The sequence below is a fragment of the Mastacembelus armatus genome, chromosome 7, assembly GCF_900324485.2.
Source record: "Mastacembelus armatus chromosome 7, fMasArm1.2, whole genome shotgun sequence".
In the NCBI taxonomy this organism is placed as follows: Eukaryota; Metazoa; Chordata; class Actinopteri; order Synbranchiformes; family Mastacembelidae; genus Mastacembelus; species Mastacembelus armatus.
This window is the reverse complement of record NC_046639.1, coordinates 15,002,763-15,021,855: the sequence shown is the minus strand read 5'-3', so window position 1 is coordinate 15,021,855 and position 19,093 is coordinate 15,002,763. Positions and strand designations below refer to the sequence as shown.

At 38.9% G+C, this 19,093-nt stretch overlaps 2 protein-coding genes across 3 annotated transcripts in view; one reads left to right on the top strand and one right to left on the bottom strand.

Annotated features, from left to right (window-relative positions):
• The window catches only part of suv39h1b (SUV39H1 histone lysine methyltransferase b), a 31,200-nt gene extending 19,845 nt beyond the window's left edge, over positions 1–11,355 (top strand). The window contains exon 6 of one of the 2 annotated variants that reach the window (XM_026333027.1): positions 11,309–11,355. In XM_026333027.1, coding sequence (XP_026188812.1) covers positions 11,309–11,340 — 32 coding nt within the window. In that variant the 3' untranslated portion in view covers positions 11,341–11,355. Of the gene's footprint in view, positions 1–5,771; positions 7,331–11,308 lie in introns of those variants that run through there. The other variant, XM_026333026.1, reaches the window with a different exon arrangement.
• A 5,690-nt stretch (positions 11,356–17,045) lies between these two features.
• On the bottom strand, positions 17,046–18,527 carry LOC113145929 (probable G-protein coupled receptor 173). The gene has a single exon (XM_026333086.1). The coding sequence runs from the start codon at positions 18,525–18,527 to the stop codon at positions 17,343–17,345; it is 1,185 nt and encodes a 394-aa protein (XP_026188871.1). The 3' UTR covers positions 17,046–17,342.
• Positions 18,528–19,093: the final 566 nt, after the last annotated feature.

Genomic DNA, 19,093 nt, shown 5'->3' with positions numbered 1-19,093 from the left:
AAAAAGTTGATGGTCAAGAAATCAAGAAGCTGACAGAGTCAATGGATGGAAGACTTTTGAGAGTTACTGAAAAGAAGGGTGGCTATATTGATCACTGATTTATTTTTTTAAAATGATAAAAATGCTTATTTTTAAAGTTTGTTTCTTTATTATTCTCACATTAACAGATGAAAATGAAAAAGTGAGATGGGAAAATTTTTGTTTTTCTTTGAGTTGCGTAATAATTCTGCACACTAATAGTTGCATAATAATTGTGCACACAGATATTCTTGTACAAAACCCAAATCCTCACATTCACTTCTTTAAATATTCAGGTTTGAAGCTTATAAACATTTTGATTTGACCAAGAGCACTGTTGTTAAATAATAAATCTAATCGTCAAAAATGCAACTTGCCTAATAATTGTGCATACAGTGTATATCATTGTGTGAGAAGGGTAAGTTATAGTGAACGCTACGCTACTTAATATGATGGCAGAAGACACGACGCCTGGTCTGCTGAACGGCAAGTTTTGTTATAAAATACTTCCAGGTGGAAGTTTGGATCTTTTTCCTTAAACTAGTTTGTCATGCATTTCTTTATTTTAACACATGTACAGGTAAATACTAATATTTTAAATTTGCGATTAATCGTGATTAATCACAGTCCAGGACTGCAGGGAGCAGGACCAACAGGCCACAGAGCCCTGCCCACAATCTTGGCCACAGCAGGCCCCCAGCCCAAGGGCCCCAGGGCTCACTCCAGTCCAGGGAGAACCGGCCACCAAGCCAGGGCCAACAGCACCCCAAAGAGAGACCACCGATCCCCTGCTCCCAGAGCAAGAAAAGCTGCTCCCCAACCCGCTTCCCTGCTCAAAAATTTGTGCTTGTTGTGTTGGAAATGCCATGTATTGTTGTATATTGTTTGTGGTGAGCTGAGTGTGAGGTGCATGATGACCTTAAGGTGCAGTTAAAATGAAGAGGCACCCCTGACATGCATCTCCTACTGCTGGCTGACAGTGGATATCTGCCACACTCCTCTTTATGCCCCCTATGTTTAATATGCATTTAAAATTGTAGGACAGACATTCAAGAGGGCAGAACCACCGTAGGGCAGTGCTGCCCATCAACCCTCCTCCATCCATTTCCCCCCCCAATGCCCTACGTGTTTGTGTTGAGCTGACAAAGAAAGGGAGAGAGAACAGGGGTGTCCAAAGGAGGCAGAACATGGCCTCCTTCCAGGATCCAGCTTCTGGACTGGTCCCAAGACTTGTACCCAGCCCCTCTGCCCAGAATCCCATTCCTGGCAGCAGGGAACCAGCTTTACTCGGATCACAGAGGGGCAGCCTAGTCAGGATGAGGTCGAAGAGACATGTTGATGGCTTAGATGAAGCAAATGCTGAAGTTAGTTTAGGAAGATCTATAGGAAAGAAGGAGTCTAAACATAACTGAGGTCTTACAGATGATTCAAGAGCTACTGTAGTAGAAGATTAATCTGTGGTAGCTAGAGGAAGCATCATGAGCATGATGAAATTTATCTCCAAAAATTGTGTTTTTGTTGGTGAAGAAATTCATGAAGTCATATTAATAGCATGCAGCACTAGCTTTATAGATAGCTTTGGTTTATATGTTATTGGGCTTTTTTCCCAGCCTACGTAAAATTCTTCTAAGTTTGTGAAATGCCACTTACTTTCCAGCATTTGAGATGCCTGCTTTAAGGTGCGGATGTGTGAACTGTACCATGGAGTTATTCTCCCCTGACTGACTATTTTCTTTTTGAGACAAGTGTTTATGCAGAGAGGCTGAACTGCACCATCAGCAAGATAATGAACTTGGAAGTAACTTGGAATGAAGTAAAGTTGAGGTTGCTGCCCTCCACTCCTCAAGTGCCAACATTGGCCCACCATCTCTCAGTTGTCCTCTTGTTCTTCTTCTGTCTTCTTCTCCTTGGTGACTTTCTCGCTAGATTTAGTGACTTTTAAGACATTTTTACCAACTATTGTTCGAAAAAAGCAATTAGCAAAAAAAAGTGACTTTTTGGACAAACTTCAGCTCCTTTCTCAGGACAAGATAGGACCATAGAGACTACTCTTTCTGTGTCTAGTCAATGAGTGGGAGACAGGAGCAGCAAGTCAGGTTGACCGCTCGGCTCCTGCAATAATAGGTTGCACATGTGCCAACATGTGTGCCAACATTCCCAATGATCAGTTATGTTATTTTAATTTTTATTCATTTAATTTTTTTAATTAGCAACGCACCACTGCCTTCTGCTGTTCCTGCTTTATTTTAACAAAATAAAGAAAAATGAAGTGAGAACAACTGTAAAATCATTCAATTTAGTAATATGCGAGAACAGGGTTTCCCACACATATACTTTGCCAGGCCACCCAAGTATATTGACAACCCTCTGTAGACTGTCAGAGAATGATGCAGTGCAATCGAGTAAGTAGTAAAGAAAAGTTCTCTCACTCTACCACTCACTCCTATTAGGTAATCATCTTGAACTAGAGATCAGATAAGACCGTAGATGTGAGGAAAAGCAGCTTTTCCATACAGAGAAGGCGAAGGGAGTAAGACAAGACAATAGTTATTTGATGATTGAGTCTTAATTGTTGTTTAAATAATATGCATATACCACAAAGAATTACATCAAATACTTTTAGATAATATCTAGGTTGTACAGGAATGTTGTGTAGTAATTCTTGTGATTCTTAATGGAAACTGTACCGTTCCAATTGGACAACTGATTGACTATGATGCTGTTTGGAAACCAATAATCTAGGAATGGTTTGTGTTTAAACAATATGTACTTACTGTTCCATAAAAAATGTGCTTGAGGTGAATATGTTTCTAGATGGATGATGACCATGATAGAAAGGCCTTGTGATGAATGGCTGATAACTATTGGCACCTTATCGGTATTGTAGTTGAATAAGAGGAAAAAGTTCATGCCACCGGGACTGAATAATGTTCCATATAGTAAGTGTTTTTAAAACATGTCTTACGCAGGTAATTTTGACTGTGTTGAAATTTAGAAAATGTAGGCCATCATACCGCTCATGAAATTTTTTAAAAATATGATAATTTTTCTGGTTTCCTGAAGGAGCCAAAATAATTTAATAATTTAAAACAGGCAAAACCTAACTACAAGTTGAATGAAAGGAAAAACGGAGGTAGTATAAAAGTCTCTGGCCAGAGATGCTAAATCAATTAAACATGACCTGTTTCTTCATTCAAATCTAAATAAACAATTACTTAATTTAAAATAAACCCACTTGAACCAGGCAAAATAAAAAAACAAGAGAAAAAAAAGCCCCCACTTCCCTCTGCACCCTCAATCATGTCTCTCTGTCCTCCTGCCTGACTGATTTTGGACAGTCCAACGTGTGGAGAAAGGACATTAGATCTGTTGTATGCTAATGTGAAAGAAACTTACAGGGTTTTAGCTCTTCTACCACTGGGTAGATCTGATCACAACATGGTCTATCTTCAGCCCACATACACACCCTGTGTTCAGAAGCTTCCTGTTACCACCCAGTCTTTCAGGAAATGGTCACTAGAGGCAAGGGATTCATTGAGAGACTGCTTTGAGTGCAGAAACTAGGATGTACTGCTGGAGGAGCAGGAAATGGACACTGAGTTGGTCAGGAGAATCAACATCATCCCTGACTACATTAATTTCTGTAGAGACACAGTACTCCCAGTACTCCACCATCCCTCTGTTACAATCTGAAGAGCTCCTCCTGTCAACGGAAGAGGTTGGAGCTGAGCTCAGGAGGGTTTGTTCAGGGAAGGCAGCAGGACCAGATGGAATGTGTCCAAGGCTTCTGAAGGACTGTGCAGGACAACTTGCTATCCCTCTTCAGAGGCTCTTTACTATCAGTCTTTGGTTAGAAAAAGTCCTGGTGCTGTGGAAGACTTCTTGTCTAATACCGGTGCGTAAAACAGGTGAGCCGGTAGAGCCGAATGACTATAGACCGATGGCTTTGACATCCCATATGATGAAGACCTTGGAGCAGCTCCTTGTCCCTCGCATGAGGCTGCAGGTTGAGGAGGATCTTGATCCCCTTCGGTTTGCCTATCAAAGAAACACATGGGAGTGGAAGATGTGGTGCCGTACACGCTACTCCCTGCATATGTCTATTTGAATGTGCCTAGTTCGTATGTCAGGATTATGTTCTAGGACTTCTCCAGTGCTTTGAACAATCTATGGCCTCCCATACTGAGAGACAAGCTTCTATGTATTATAGGGGTGGCCCCTTCCCTGACGTCATGGATTATGGACTATTTGACATCCAATCAGGCTGGGGAGATGTGTTTCTGGGACACTGGAATGCAGCACTAGGGCTCTGCAGGACCTTTTCGGTTCATGGTCTACACATTGGATTTTAGCCCTCATGCCCGGTTCTACTGGAGGTTTTTTCTTCCGGTAAACGGAATTTTTCCTCTCCACTGTCGCCAAGTGCTTGCTCCTAAGGGATTTCTTGGGTTTTTTGTTTTTGTAAAGTGCCTTGAGATGATTTGTATTGTGATTTGACCTTGGTGTCATTGGAACAGAAAAGCTTTCCAGTTTATTATTTCACACTGTAAAATATGAAATATGACTCCCCTTCCACCCGTAGCTGAGCCCGCAGCATGCCCAGCGTTGTCAGGAAGACCTACAGTGGGGGTGTGTATCCCCCCTCCCCTTCGCCCACAGCACACACATCCACATCGTTGGAAAGGGTTTTTCATTGGCTACAACATATGTCAGTCGTCATTGACAAACAATGCGGCTGGCTGATTTTACTGTCATTAGAAGTTGTTCTCTCCCTCTGGGTGGGTTTTGTTGAGAGTTGTGACTCCCATTGCTTTTTGTACTGACTTACACTGTAAAACGTAACAAACAAGTTTTATTGGGGGCTCATGTGAGTTACAGAAGTCTGATATATGTTGCTGTACCGTTTGTAGTGGGAAAAAAAACGAACGAGATTAAAACTTTTCATGAGGATGATGATGGTTTTATGGATTTACTTAGGGATAATATGTTTTTTGGACTAAAAACATGGATGCATTATGTTCCCTGGATTCCAATGAAAAAAATGATATACAACACTTGCTGTTTCAGTACATGTGTGGATCTGTAGACATCAGTAAAGGTAAGAAGTAGCGTTTTTTCCAGCATTTGTACTCTTAAACATTAAGAAACTGTAGACGCTGTGATAAGTCAATCCTAAGTTGCTTTATACCATTTGAATCGTGAGACTGCTTTCAAATGATATGTAGTTTGTCGGACTTTATTCAAATTTGTCTGACGATCGTTCGTAATACATTTGGAAATACAGCCCAAATACAGTTTTTGTCCACCCCTGGGCCCGGGGTTAGCAAACATTCTAATTGCTTTGGGCAGTGCAGTCGGGTATTGTTATTTTGACTATACTTTCTCACTTGAAGGTGGTTGGTTGTTTTTTTTTTTGTTTTTTTTTCATGGAATAACATATTAGTGTCCATAAATGCACTGTAAATATACTTCAGTGTGTAATTTTTTTTAAACACTGCAATTGTATTGTGCAAATGCTTCTCTATTTGGAACTTTTCATCATCTCCATTTACTATTGCTGGAAAAACAAAAAAATTCCCTATCAAGATGTTATTCTCTCTTAATCCAATCTTGTTCACCATTTTGTTAGCATCTGTATATATGGGTCAGTTTATTTGTGAAAGGTCGGGTGGGTCATGCAAAGTTAGATTGCACTTTATCAATTGAGAGACTTTTAGCTGAGACCTTTTAAACACAATTCTTTTTGTTTCCAGTTGATCCTGTTGACACAGAAAGCACCAAAATGGATTCCAGTTTCAGTCTAGCAGGCCTCCCCAGCTCTCCAAAGAAGAGGATTCGAGTGGAGTGCCGGTGTGGATCAGACTCTTGTCGAAAATACCTGTTTTGACACGGGACTGCTGTGAAAGTAATGTTATTTGTGTAAAGATGTTAAATTGTACAGATTTTAAATGGATTTTTTTTATTTACTTTTGTTTCAAGCTGAAATCTACAAGCTTTTAATATGAGAATGACAAACTATTGTAAAATGAAAACCATTATCTGGTTTACTTCAACAGAACATAGAGCTTTTAGGTTTCCAATGAATTCAAGATTTAATCAGTGGGTTATTTGGTGACTTATTGAGAATGTTTTTATGTTTCTCTGAGTAAAATATTTTCTGTGGTTACTTTCTGTGTCCTGTAAAAATGTATACAAGTACATTATTACTCTGTGAAGGTGAACATTAAATTTATGACCCAAATTGCTCATCAAAATTCATTATACTTTATCGGACCATTTTATCATTTAACTTTGACCTCATTAATTTACTGTTAGTCTGTAAGTAAAGTTTCACTTGATTCTTACTTTCAGATTGACCTTTTAAATAAAGTGGTTTTGAGTGGTCCAGATAAATTGTTCAGATTTTGATCTCGCTAGGTTTTTTTTTTTAGTGTGCTTAGAGCTCTGCTTAGAGCTCAGCTATGAGTGTGATTCCATAAGTGATAAAAATCCAAAAATCAATTTGTAAGCATTCTTGTCATCACTACATGCACACAAACTCTACAGTTAATGTTGCCCTGTCTGTTGTCCATGTTGTCCTGACTCTGTTTTGGCATAAACTCTCATTTCCCCTGTGCTGGACTGAACTGTCTTAAATCAGATGTATTTTTCCCCTTGTATTTTTAGTAATTAGGTAATTTATAGTTTGTTTGTTTTTGTTTTTTTTCTTTTATCTTGAGTATTGGAGTAACAGAACAACACACTGATAGTTTTGCACTCAGTTGATTACAGATACACTGACAGAGTAGTTTGTAAAATTTGTTTTTCATAACGGACAGTCTCCACCTGTTTGACAATTTAAGGTACTCTGACGTCTTTTACTGGCCAACTCGAAATCAGCACATACTGTTGCTCATCGCATGATTTACTATGCAGTAAACTTGTACCTGCCAACCTGCTACAGTCTGGGACTGACCATCAGCTTGATATAAAACTGCTGCTTAGTGCATTTATATGTTCTTTGCATCTTTTCACCAACAGCATTAGTTGAGGAAAGTTGGGACATCAAGAAATGCTTTATACCTTCAGTGTCATATCATCAGAATGCATTAAAGGCTCAGTTCCTCCAGATCACAACAAAACAGTTGGGGGAGGGAATGTAATTGTTTTTTTCCATTAACTTTGGTTTCTGTGAGTGTTGTAACTGTAAAATATCCTTTTTGTTGCCAAATAGCTGGTTATTTTACAGTATATATGTTTAAAACAATTTAGTTATCAGTACTTGTGATTTGCTTAAGTGGAGAAAAAAATGTAAATAAATAGTTCAATTTAACTGATGCTTTCGTGCTTTCATTGTAGTTTTATTGTAACAGAGTACCACTATACGAAAGGCTATAGCGGTCAGCATGATCATAGAAGTGTTTTGAGTTTGACTTGCCACCATTATAATAAATAGCACTATGGTTGCCATGTATGTTTCTTTATAGAGTAAGAAAACTTTGTCAGTACCCCAATCCTTAGAACCTTAGAAATAAATATATTTACTTAACTAACTTAACACAATAACCCATTTATAAAGTGACTGAATGCATGTTTTCCAGTTTCAAGTATTAGTTGGATTCAAACATGAATAAGGTATACATTATAAATATGACAAATTTGAAGCAGTTCAATCATTATTCATCCATTTTCTTTTGCTTTTTCCGGGGATGGATCGTGGGGGCAGGGGCCTAAGCAGAGATGCTCAGACTTCCTTCTCCCTAGTCAGTTCCTCTAGCACTTTTGGTGGAATAGTGAGGCATTCCCAGGCCAGCTGAGAGAGAGTCCCTCCAGTGTGTCCTGGGTCCTTCCCAGGGCCTCCTCCCAGTGAGAAATGCCTGGAACACCTCCCCAGGGAGGGGGAATCTGGAACAGAGCCTCAGCTGACCGAGCTCCTCACCCTATTTAAAGGAGCACCAAGCCACCGCTGTGGAAGAAGGTCATTTGTCTTCGAGCTCTCGTCTTTTCAGTCATGACCCAAAGCTCATGACCATAGGTCAGAGTAGGAATGTAGACTGACCGGTAATTTGAGAGCTTCACCTTTCCTTCCACTGTCCAACAACGTCCCCAGTTGAGGTCAACAGCTCCCCACTAGTTTGCCAGAATTTCCTTGAGGCCGACCGATATGGCCCGATATCCTCTATGGCCTCACCGAACTCCTCCGAGACCTGAGTTTTTGCCTCCACCACCACCTGTGACGCAGCATGCTTTGCCTACCAGTACCAGCTGCCGCAGGGGTCTCGTGAGCTAGCCAGTCTCAACAGGACTCCTTCGGCTTTACATCATCCCTCACTTCCACCACCGTGTTCAGGGGTTGCCGCCACGACAGGCACCAGGACCTTGTGACCACAGCTCCGAGCGGCTGCATCAACGATGGAGGTGGAGAACCCAGTCCAATCGGACTCAATGTCCCCATCCTTCCTCAGGATCTGGTCAAAGCTCACCCGGCAGTGGGAGTTGAAGACTTTACTGACAAGGTTTGGTCAAATGTTCCCAATAATCCCTCACAATACGTCTAGGTCTGCCAAGTCTATGCAGCTTCCTCCTCCAACAGTGGATCCACCTCACCACCAGTGAGTGGTGAGTAAACAGCTTAGTTATTATCCTAAGACTGATAAATATGGATAAATTCGCAGCTTCTTACTACAAATACCACAAATTGCACTTATATGTTTTGCCCCTACTTACCAGTCCACCAGTCCATCATAGGGGTCACATATACAGTGGGTACGGAAAGTATTCAGACCCCTTTAAATTTTTCACTCTTTGTGTCATTGCAGCCATTTGCCAAAATCAAAAAAGTTCATTTTATTTCTCATAAATGTACACTCAGCACCCCATCTTGACAGAAAAAAACAGAAATGTAGAAATTTTTGCAAATTTATTAAAAAAGAAAAACTGAAATATCACATGGTCATAAGTATTCAGACGCTGTGCTCAGTATTGAGTAGAAGCACCCTTTTGAGCTAGTACAGCCATGAGTCTTCTTGGGAATGATGCAACAAGTTTTTCACACCTGGATTTGGGGATCCTCTGCCATTCTTCCTTGCAGATCCTCTCCAGTTCTGGCAGGTTGGATGGTGAACGTTGGTGGACAGCCATTTTCAGGTCTCTCCAGAGATGCTCAATTGGGTTTAGGTCAGGGCTCTGGCTGGGCCAGTCAAGAACGGTCACAGAGTTGTTCCGAAGCCACTGCTTTGTTATTTTAGCTGTGTGCTTAGGGTCATTGTCCTGTTGAAAGGTGAACCTTCGGCCCAGTCTGAGGTCCTGAGCACTCTTGGAAGAGGTTTTCTTCCAGGATATCTCGGTACTTGGCCGCATTCATCTTTCCTTCAATTGCAACCAGTCGTCCTGTCCCTGCAGTTGAAAAACACCCCCACAACATGATGCTCCCACCACCATGTTTCACGGTAGGGATTGTATTGGGCAGGTGATGAGCAGTGCCTGGTTTTCTCCACACATACCGCTTAGAATTAACGCCAAAAAGTTCAATCTTGGTCTCATCAGACCAGAGAATCTTATTTCTCATAGTCTGGGAGTCCTTCATGTGTTTCTTGGCAAACTCTATGCGGGCTTTCATGTGTCTTGCGCTGAGGAGAGGCTTCCGTCGGGCCACTCTGCCATAAAGCCCCGACTGGTGGAGGGCTGCAGTGATAGTTGACTTTGTGGAACTTTCTCCCATCTCCCTACTGCATCTCTGGAGCTCAGCCACAGTGATCTTTGGGTTCTTCTTTACCTCTCTCACCAAGGCTCTTCTCCCACGATTGCTCAGTTTGGCTGGACGGCCAGGTCTAGGAATAGTTCAGGTCGTCCCAAACTTTTTCCATTTGAGGATTATGGAGGCCACTGTTCTCTTAGGAACCTTGAGTGCTGCAGAAATTCTTTTGTAACCTTGGCCAGATCTGTGCCTTGCCACAATTCTGTCTCTGAGCTCCTTGGGCAGTTCCTTTGACTTCATGACTCTCATTTGCTCTGACATGCACTGTGAGTTGTAAGGTCTTATATAGACAGGTGTGTGCCTTTCCTAATCAAGTCCAATCAATTTAATTAAACACAGCTGGACTCCAATGAAGGAGCAGAACCATCTCAAGAAGGATCAGAAGAAATGGACAGCATGTGAGTTAAATATGAGTGTCACTGCAAAGGGTCTGAATACTTATGACCATGTGATATTTCAGTTTTTCTTTTTTAATAAATTTGCAAAAATTTCTACATTTCTGTTTTTTTCTGTCAAGATGGGGTGCTGAGTGTACATTAATGAGAAATAAAATGAACTTTTTTGATTTTGGCAAATGGCTGCAATGACACAGAGTGAAAAATTTAAAGGGGTCTGAATACTTTCCGTACCCACTGTAGATGAACCATAACGCACACACTCACTCCTATGCTTTCTTCCTGTGAGGTAATAGTGCTAACCATTGATCCACTGTGCTACCCAGTACTCAATTTGCTTTAAATTACTTTAATGAAAATTTTAAATTAAAGCTAATTGTATTGCAGTCCCATTTACTGCATGAACTGTTGTCCCAGCAATCAAAAGAGCCCAAAGTGCAGGTGGAGTAATGTTAATGATACTTCCTCTCGGAAGATCTGCTGCTGACTTGGTATTACTCCCTTTCATGGATAGATTACAGAATAGGTCTACTTTGCACAAGCCCTGGGGCCCATGATGTCAGGGAGCCCCTTGACCAAAGAACCACAGAGGGGCTGTTAACCTTTGTGTTGGAAAATCAAACAAATGACAATAAAGGACTGCAAAAAGTCACAAGATAAAAAAAAATCTAAAAAGAAATGAAACAATACCAAAGACAGAAAAATGACAGTAGAAATATGCAAAGGGAACAAATGAAACACAACACAAATAAATAAAAGTTTATATAAAATAGACAGCAAATAACCACACAAACTGACTTCAAGTTATGTGGTTGTTCAATCTGTGAATCTTCCTCTGTGGAGTGTAGGCGAGATGTATCATCGGGTTCTTGTATTTTATTTGAATGTTTTATTTTCATCCAAGTTAATAGTTTTACTTCATTTTAGAGGAAGAAATTTACCTTTTATTGTGCTGCATTCATCTTTTTTATGCATTTAGGGGCTTATACACTTTATCAAGTAAAATGTAAATAATTAGTTGATTAATCAATAGCCAATTGTCAGAAAAATAAGTAGCTGTTATGCCACCATTGAATGTCACTAACGTTGTGCCTTCTCTGTCTCTTGTAATTTGTGCTCTCGCTCTCTGTCCTCTCTCTTCTCCCTGTACCTTCTGCAGGTATCTCTGGTCCTGGACCTGTATATTGCTGATGTTCAGTTACTGGCCCCACCAGTTTGCACAGTTTTTATTGGTTGTTTATTGTTCTTTTTCTCTCTCCTCTATAGTTTTCAATGGTCAGAACAATAATTATATAACAATTATATCCTTCACTGTTTTTTGTAGTTTGTTTTGATGCACTAAAATTACATTTTTCTTTTAACCTTCAATATTTCATTTTCTTCATGGCCAAAATGAACCCATTCCTATGGAATTCATAGGTGTGGCACTCTAAGAATCTCAAACGTATGCTGTACATATCTGAGATGATACCTTTTTATTATCATTTTGTTACTTCAGAAAGAGGCTAATATTTGTATATATATATATTTTTTTTTGCAACGAAGAAAGTTCAAATGAATAATTATCTAGTACATGTTTTTAAAAGGGACTTGATTGGTTTGAAAACACATTTATGTCTTTAAGTCAGAAAAATGAGAAATACAAATGAAATTGCACATTTGCAGAAACAATATCTTGAAAATGCAAGTTGTAGTCAGGTCAATATTTTTCTTTTCAGTTTCCTTCATCTTACAAATATATACATTCATTCCTGCTAAACACACACACACAATCACAGAAAAACATACAATGATCAGGAACTCTTCCATTGCATTTCAAAGTTAGTTTGCTTTCAATATAATACACACTAAATAGTACAGAGGTCACAATAAATTTACAAAAGATATTTTGTCTGTGGAAACTAAAACACAATGTCAGGTATCTTCAGCATCCATTGTGAATCCACACATTTATCTGGCTTTGTTTAAGAAATGAAAATGGAAAATAAAAATCCAGTCATTTCCCCTTCATTCCTCAGCATATCAGCAAGAACAACAAAAAAGAGCAAGGTTTACTCAGATCATCAGTCTGCAATAGAACTGTGACTGTATACTACTTTGAATGTCCTCCTCCTTCCCTTATTAGTCCATGAACTAAGCTAACCAGGTTTTGATGGAAAGAGCAACAAGTTTTCTAAATGTCATTAATCTGTTAACTCCTCTTGAATGACAATATACATGTATCCTTTCTTTGTTGCATTGCTTTGATGTTTTTAATGGAGTAAGGCCATTATTATGAAAATTAAAACAAAATTTGCAATTCTCTGACATTCTGTTGTTCGGTGTGTCACATTCATAACAAAATGGACACCTCAAACCAAAAAACCGTTCCTGCCCTCAAGCTTAGGGATTGTGTCATGGTCTCAGGCATTCACTGACAATTTAGAATCACTGTTCCCTGTCTATTACTTCCACCTTCATTTCAAGTTACACATCATTTTCAGAGACAAGCAGGAAAGAAGCACAGCACATTGATTTATCTAAATGTGTACATAAAGTAGGATGCCCTCATCCCTTCAGTACTCTTGGTAAGTAATGTTTGAAATTTTTTACCTAGGCTGTATGGTCTGAATATCAACTTATTTCCAGCTCAATCTTATGCTCTAAAAGGAATCTTAAAACCTTTAAGGGCATTTTCAGGGTTTTGTAAAAGGTTTTCTTTTCAGCCATCTTGGCTCCACTTTCTAATATGAACAGCATAGTTTTTTTAAATGTAAATTTTGAAAACACAGTAATTTTGCCAGACCAATTATCACTTTAGGAAGCTGATTCTGCTATAGTATCAGTAACAGGTATGTGATTAAGTCTTAGTGTTTTTTTGAAATTGCTAGGCTCAGGAGCTTAATTTCCTGTCAGCTCTGTTTGCTCTAGAGGACACAGTCTTAGCTTGTGCTTTCATTGCATACATGTGTTTCACTTGATACCTACTTTTTTCACATGGAGCAAATGCAGCTTTGAAAAAAGCCTTCCCTGAACAAGTGATGGAGAGCTAGATATAGTTATCAGTGCCCAGTTACATAGTCCACCAAAAAAAATCCTCTCTTTACCAATACTCTTTATAAGCTACAGATAAAACTTATGGTTTGTCTAGGAAAATTGTTATACAAATAAGGTCTTGCGTAGTTATGTTCCAAGCAATAAAATTCTCTTCCTGTGGTATGTTTTTTGTTTTTTTCTTACACAAGTTGACAAGGACAACAAAATGCTTTATAGTTCTATTACTGGTGAAGATGGAAGTTTTATTATATTGACAAAATGAAAAAGTCACAAAAGGACTGTGGATCAAAAAAAAAAAAAAAAAAAAATACTTAACAGTACAACTCATGCTGAAGTATTGTTTAACACATGATTCACAATGACTTAATGCATGAATTAATGCCTCTTGGTCTCTTTCAATAAATGATCATGTTACTGTTTCTGTGATTAGTTCATAATTATTAATTAAGCAGTGTTAATTCACATTGAATTCACCAAATTATTTGCATTCCAATTACAGAAAGATTAATTCCATGTATTTGATCAGCCTCTCTCTATATGCTTTTGCTTTTTAGAGCAGTAGACATGGGAAGTTTATTTCAAAAATAAGCTTCATATTTCCATGAGAATACATAAAGAGGTTCACCAATTCTATGGATGTGAAATTGTCCTATGTGTAATTGGAATGCAGTTAATTATAGGTGGCATATCAATAAATGTATAAATTAAATGTGACTTAACATTCCATATATTAAATATGAACTAATCAGAGAAAGCCATACTGAGTTGATCATTTTTAATAATAAAGATGAAGTCATGATACATCCTGCATTAATTCAAGATTCAGTACTGTCTTAATTGCAATTTGTTTCAGTGAGCTTCACACAAAGAATAAACACATAGTGCCATACATTGCAAAAAAACTGTAAAAGACCTTCATGATTAAATTTAAAGTGCAAAAATCAATGCACCATAGGGGGATATTAATAAATCTAATACAGATAAAACTCTATCAATCCATTGGCTTACCTCTAGATTACTTAAAGTACAACTTTCTGAGAATTGGGGAGCCAGCGATATCCACGGAAGCTATTATTTGGAATCTGGTTTGTCCTGACATAGTACTTCTCACACCAATCTAAGAAGGAAGAAATGTAAAAGAGCAATTCGCTGAATGGAAGGGGTCATTTAAGATCAGGTTTTCGTCTGCTGCCTGGGCTTATAAATTACAGTAAGTGATGGGACCTTACACCCAATTTATTATTTTTGATGCAGTACACACCACCCTACGCATTAAGGCATTGTGAATCATATGTTAGTTAAACATTACTTGAGTATATTCGTTGTACTCATTATAAAATGTTAACATATTTATTCTGCAGTGCCTGTTTTTCTGTAGCTTATTTGATCTTTCAGCATGTTTCTCTTACTTAATAAAGTGCAGCTCCTTTTTCTCTGCCTTTTAACAGTTTTCATAATAAGAACCATGGCAGATTGGATTGCAATTGAGTTTTGATTCCTGCTAGAAATCACTCAAGCTGTGCCCAAGATCACTCTCTTGTTATGTCACTTGTAAATGATGAACACTGCATGTACAGCTAGTTATTCTGTGGTGATGATGTAATTTGAGATTTCAGACATGAATCCTCTGATGGATGAATCACATAATTGAATTTTTAGAAATATCAAAGACAAACAGCATAGTGACATTAGCATTTAAAACAGGCATAACACTAATAGCCCACAAATTATTAGGTATTTTGTTGAATTAATAAAGTATTAATAAAATTCTGACTGGGTCCAATTGGAAGTTAAATGTATGTCCAGTGGAAGAAAACAAGACTGGGGACGAAAGAATTAACAGTAAACAAGGAAAGGACAAAAAAAGCTAAATTAAACATAATATAATATTAATATATTTATAGTCAGTATAGTTATTAATATAATTCATATTTTCTCATTTTCTCTAAAATACCTAATTGTTATGCATTCTGTATAGTTGCATAGTCTTGTTTTCTTATGCTGTATATACATTTAAGGAGGAACCAGTTAGTATTTTATTGGTACCTGATTCATGCAACAAGGCTGTCCCATTTAAATTGTTGCCAAAACGGCTACATTTCAGAGTTAAATTGATTCATTACAGTCAATTTGACATACTCAACTACACAATGGAGGCAAAGTAAAGCCACACCAGCATTATTGAAGGTTAACATGTAAATTTGCTCGGCTGCTATAGAAAACTGTCATGACATTATTGACCTGAGAGAACAGGGTCAGACAGTGCAAAACAAAGGAATCTGTCACAGGCCATTAAATGTTTGTCACCATACAACTTGAAACAATCCTCCTCTGCCAGAAAATAAACTGTTAAACTGCTCTGTCAACATTTTTTGCCAATTTCAAACATATGTGAATCATGTTTTTCATGTCACATGATCAATATTGTAACAGATATACTGCAGCTATACTGGTGGTTTTGATAACTAAAGGAAGCAGAACGTTGTCTGATATATTCTACTGAATAGCGAATATTAACAAAATGCATTTCTTTCAAGTTTTGGCATTTGTACATAAAAACAAAGTTTGTAAGAAATTAGATGAATCATTAATTATTAATTTCAATTCAATTGTCAATAAATACAGGCAATTATATACATTCACAAGTAAATTCATGCTTCAGAGACATTAGGTGCATAATGTTTGCTGAAAGGAGAAAAGAGCCAGGAGTGATACTGTGCTCATGTGTCTGGTGGACATTTTGGGTATTGCATTGTCGGTTTTTAACAGAAAAATCCACTCTTGAGTACCATGGGAATTTGCGAGGGAATTACGTAGTGCATACATTTTAAACTTCTTAACATTCAGACACTAGAAATTATGTAAGTAAAGTGTGCTAGGTAGTCAGTGGGAAGTGATTTCCAACTTATTCTTAGAATCAGACCCCAGCTTTTGGAGGTCTTTTTGCAGCATTTGGAAGTCCAATGGTCAGGTTAAAAGAATTACTTCCTATAAGAAATATTTTATGCAACTGGGCACTGTGTTCAAATTCAAGATGTAGGCTATAACAGGCTGCACTTACTGAGAAAACTCTGCTTGCCATTAATTGAGCTGATCAGGTCTTATCTTTTGTATTATTATGCACTGAATACAACACACATGTATCAGTAGTAGATTTTCTCTAGTCACCAAAAAGGTTGTAATTAGCATCAATGAGTAACAGAAATAACATTAGACATGGATAACCTGTGCACTGAGATGAAAGAAAATACATCATCATAGTGATAAAAAAAAAGCTGGTGCACTGCATTCGGTTCAGTGAAGAGCATTAATAGGACCAGATTTGATTTTACTATCATTTTTTAAAATTTTTTCTGATTCCTAAGTGACAGAATTCATACTTTAAAATAACTGTTAAATAACTTAAGCATTACTCTTTAAGTGGGCTTAAACAAGAATGTCTTTGGATAGACTGCTGTGTCAGAAAATCAGAGCATTACATTCACAGATCCTTAGAATTATATTTTTTGAATAATGTTATCAACTAAAAATTAAAGACTGATAAGAAAAAAATGCAGTTCAGCCTCATGGCTTCAGGATTAAGATGTCAACTATAAATGCCAATATCCCTAGTTCAAATCTGACCAAGGGCCTTCATTGCATCTCTCTGACTCATTTCCTCATCTCCCCATGTTTGCCATTCAGATACCATTACAGTATCTGCCTTTTCTAACTAATCCAACATTTTCTGAACATTTTTATTTAGAGCAGGTTTTTTTGTCCCCCTTAGATATTTTTTTCTCACACCAAACCAACTCAAACATATTAATCCAGTCTCAACATTCTTAATGAAGCAGCTTATGAGAGTTGTTGGTGACTGTTTGTCTGGCTTGGTTTCCACAATGACTACATTATTACTTGCATGTTTTGCTATTAAAGTTTTTTTTTTTCATGTTACCAATGGTCAGGTCTGAAACCATGTATGCTGTTTTCAATGAAAACGGATTGGTAAATGGAAATGCATGCTTTCCATTCCAGTGTTTTTTTTTTCATTACAATCTTTAGTTTACATCCACTGCTTTGAAGTAGCTTGTATTGAATAAAAATTAACTGAAGCAAACACTCCTACAACTGTTCGCTGCCCCTTGATTTTTTTTCCATGTTTAGGTCATGTATGCTTACATGACGCAATAAGGCTCTCGTGGCAGATGAGGTTTAGTCCTGCAGCAAGCTGGTAGGTGGGAAAGGAGCCCTTTCTTCAAGTCTTTGTTAAGGAAGAAACAGACAATGGGGTTGACCCCTGCCTGGGCAAAACTCATCCACACAGTGGTGGAGAGGTACCGGTGGGGTATTGTGCAAGCCTTGACAAACACCCTCCAATAACAAGCCACTATATAAGGAGACCAGAGCACCAGGAACAGCAGGGTGATTACATAGAACATCCTGCCAAGCTGCTTCTCTGCTTTAAACTCCTCCATGCCCAACAGGCGGCGGTTCTGATTGTGCAAGTTCTGCCGGATTCCCAGCAGAGTGGGTGGCATTGGGCCCCTGCCAAAGCCTGCAATCCAGTTGGCTGCAGCTTGGCCAGTAGCCCCTGGACCATGGAAGGTCCAGTTCTGACTAATGGCTGGCACCATCTGAACCGGCTTCATCTTGCGGTGCTTGTACTCAAAGAGAAGTAACTTCATGTACACAATATGTGTGGCTAGAATGAGCACAGCCAGCATTAGCATGAAACCTAGTGTATCATTAGCCTTGAAGTAGCGATGCTCAAAGATACACTGATCTTCCTCACGAATGAATTTGTAGGTGCCCACATCAAAAACAGGTGGAAAAGCCATTGCCACAGACAATGTCCACACCATGCACACCACTGCCACACATGTCCAGAATGTCATGCGCTTTGAATAAAAGCGGTGGTGTGCAATGGCCATGTAGCGTGTTACGCTGATGCAGAACAGCATGAAGGCAGCATGGAAGCAGAACAGCACTGCCATGAAGGCCACCACCTTGCAGCTAAGCACACTGTAGGTCCAGGCTGAGCCATTCTTTATGGACACCAGCACAAATGGGAAGCAGATGGCTGAGCGAATGGTGTCAGCCAGGCACAGGTCCAGCAGGAAGTAATAAGGTGCCTTGTGCAGGGCTCGGTCCCGCAGTACAAGTAGTGACACCACCAGGTTTCCCACTAGGCTGATGCAGATGATTAGCCCCAGTAGCACCAGTTTGATATAGGTAGAGACAGCTGAAGAAGGACTCTCTGCTACCATACCTCCTGCAGTAGCCACCACTGCTGCCATTGACCCAGCAGGCCCTTCACTGCTCTCATTTCCATTTGACATCTTGAATGCCCCCTCACCCATAACACCAAAGCAACCACTCCTCCACCACCTCCTCTGTCTGTTAGTCGTTCCTTCGTCTTCGTGGTTGCTCCCTTTCTGCAGTTCACAAAGAAGAGGAATGCCTCATTCCACATTGCCCCATTTCAAGCATGGTCCCCTTGTAGGTCTATTAAGTCGTCTCACCTCCTGAACCTCTCCGTGAGCCTAAAAACATCAGAAAAAACAAAGAATTATGGCTTGGATGGGTCTCTTTTAGATCAACCACATATAAAAATTAAATACTGTGCTTTTTATTGGCTTGTTTAAAATGTGTCAATGTTTATTGTGATGGCTTCTTTAGGTCTCACAAACATTTGTAAAACAAGAATGTTTCTGAGACCACATATTTTTGGTGCTGAGAGGAGCTTTCATGCCAAACTGATTAGTTTTCATTTAAACTAATGCAAAAGCCCTTAATCAATCTCAAGCAAACCTTAAAACATCGCCAAGATGATTGCAGGACTGTTTTACAGTAGACAGTAGTTGTAATGTCACATCTAAGTCAAAAGAAGAACTGCTATTAAAATCATCTGTGTATTACAATCTGA

Bases quoted from the DNA above. Each gene is read 5' to 3' on its own strand.
- LOC113145929 (XM_026333086.1), bottom strand. From the start codon at position 18,527: ATGGGTGAGGGGGCATTCAAGATGTCAAATGGAAATGAGAGCAGTGAA.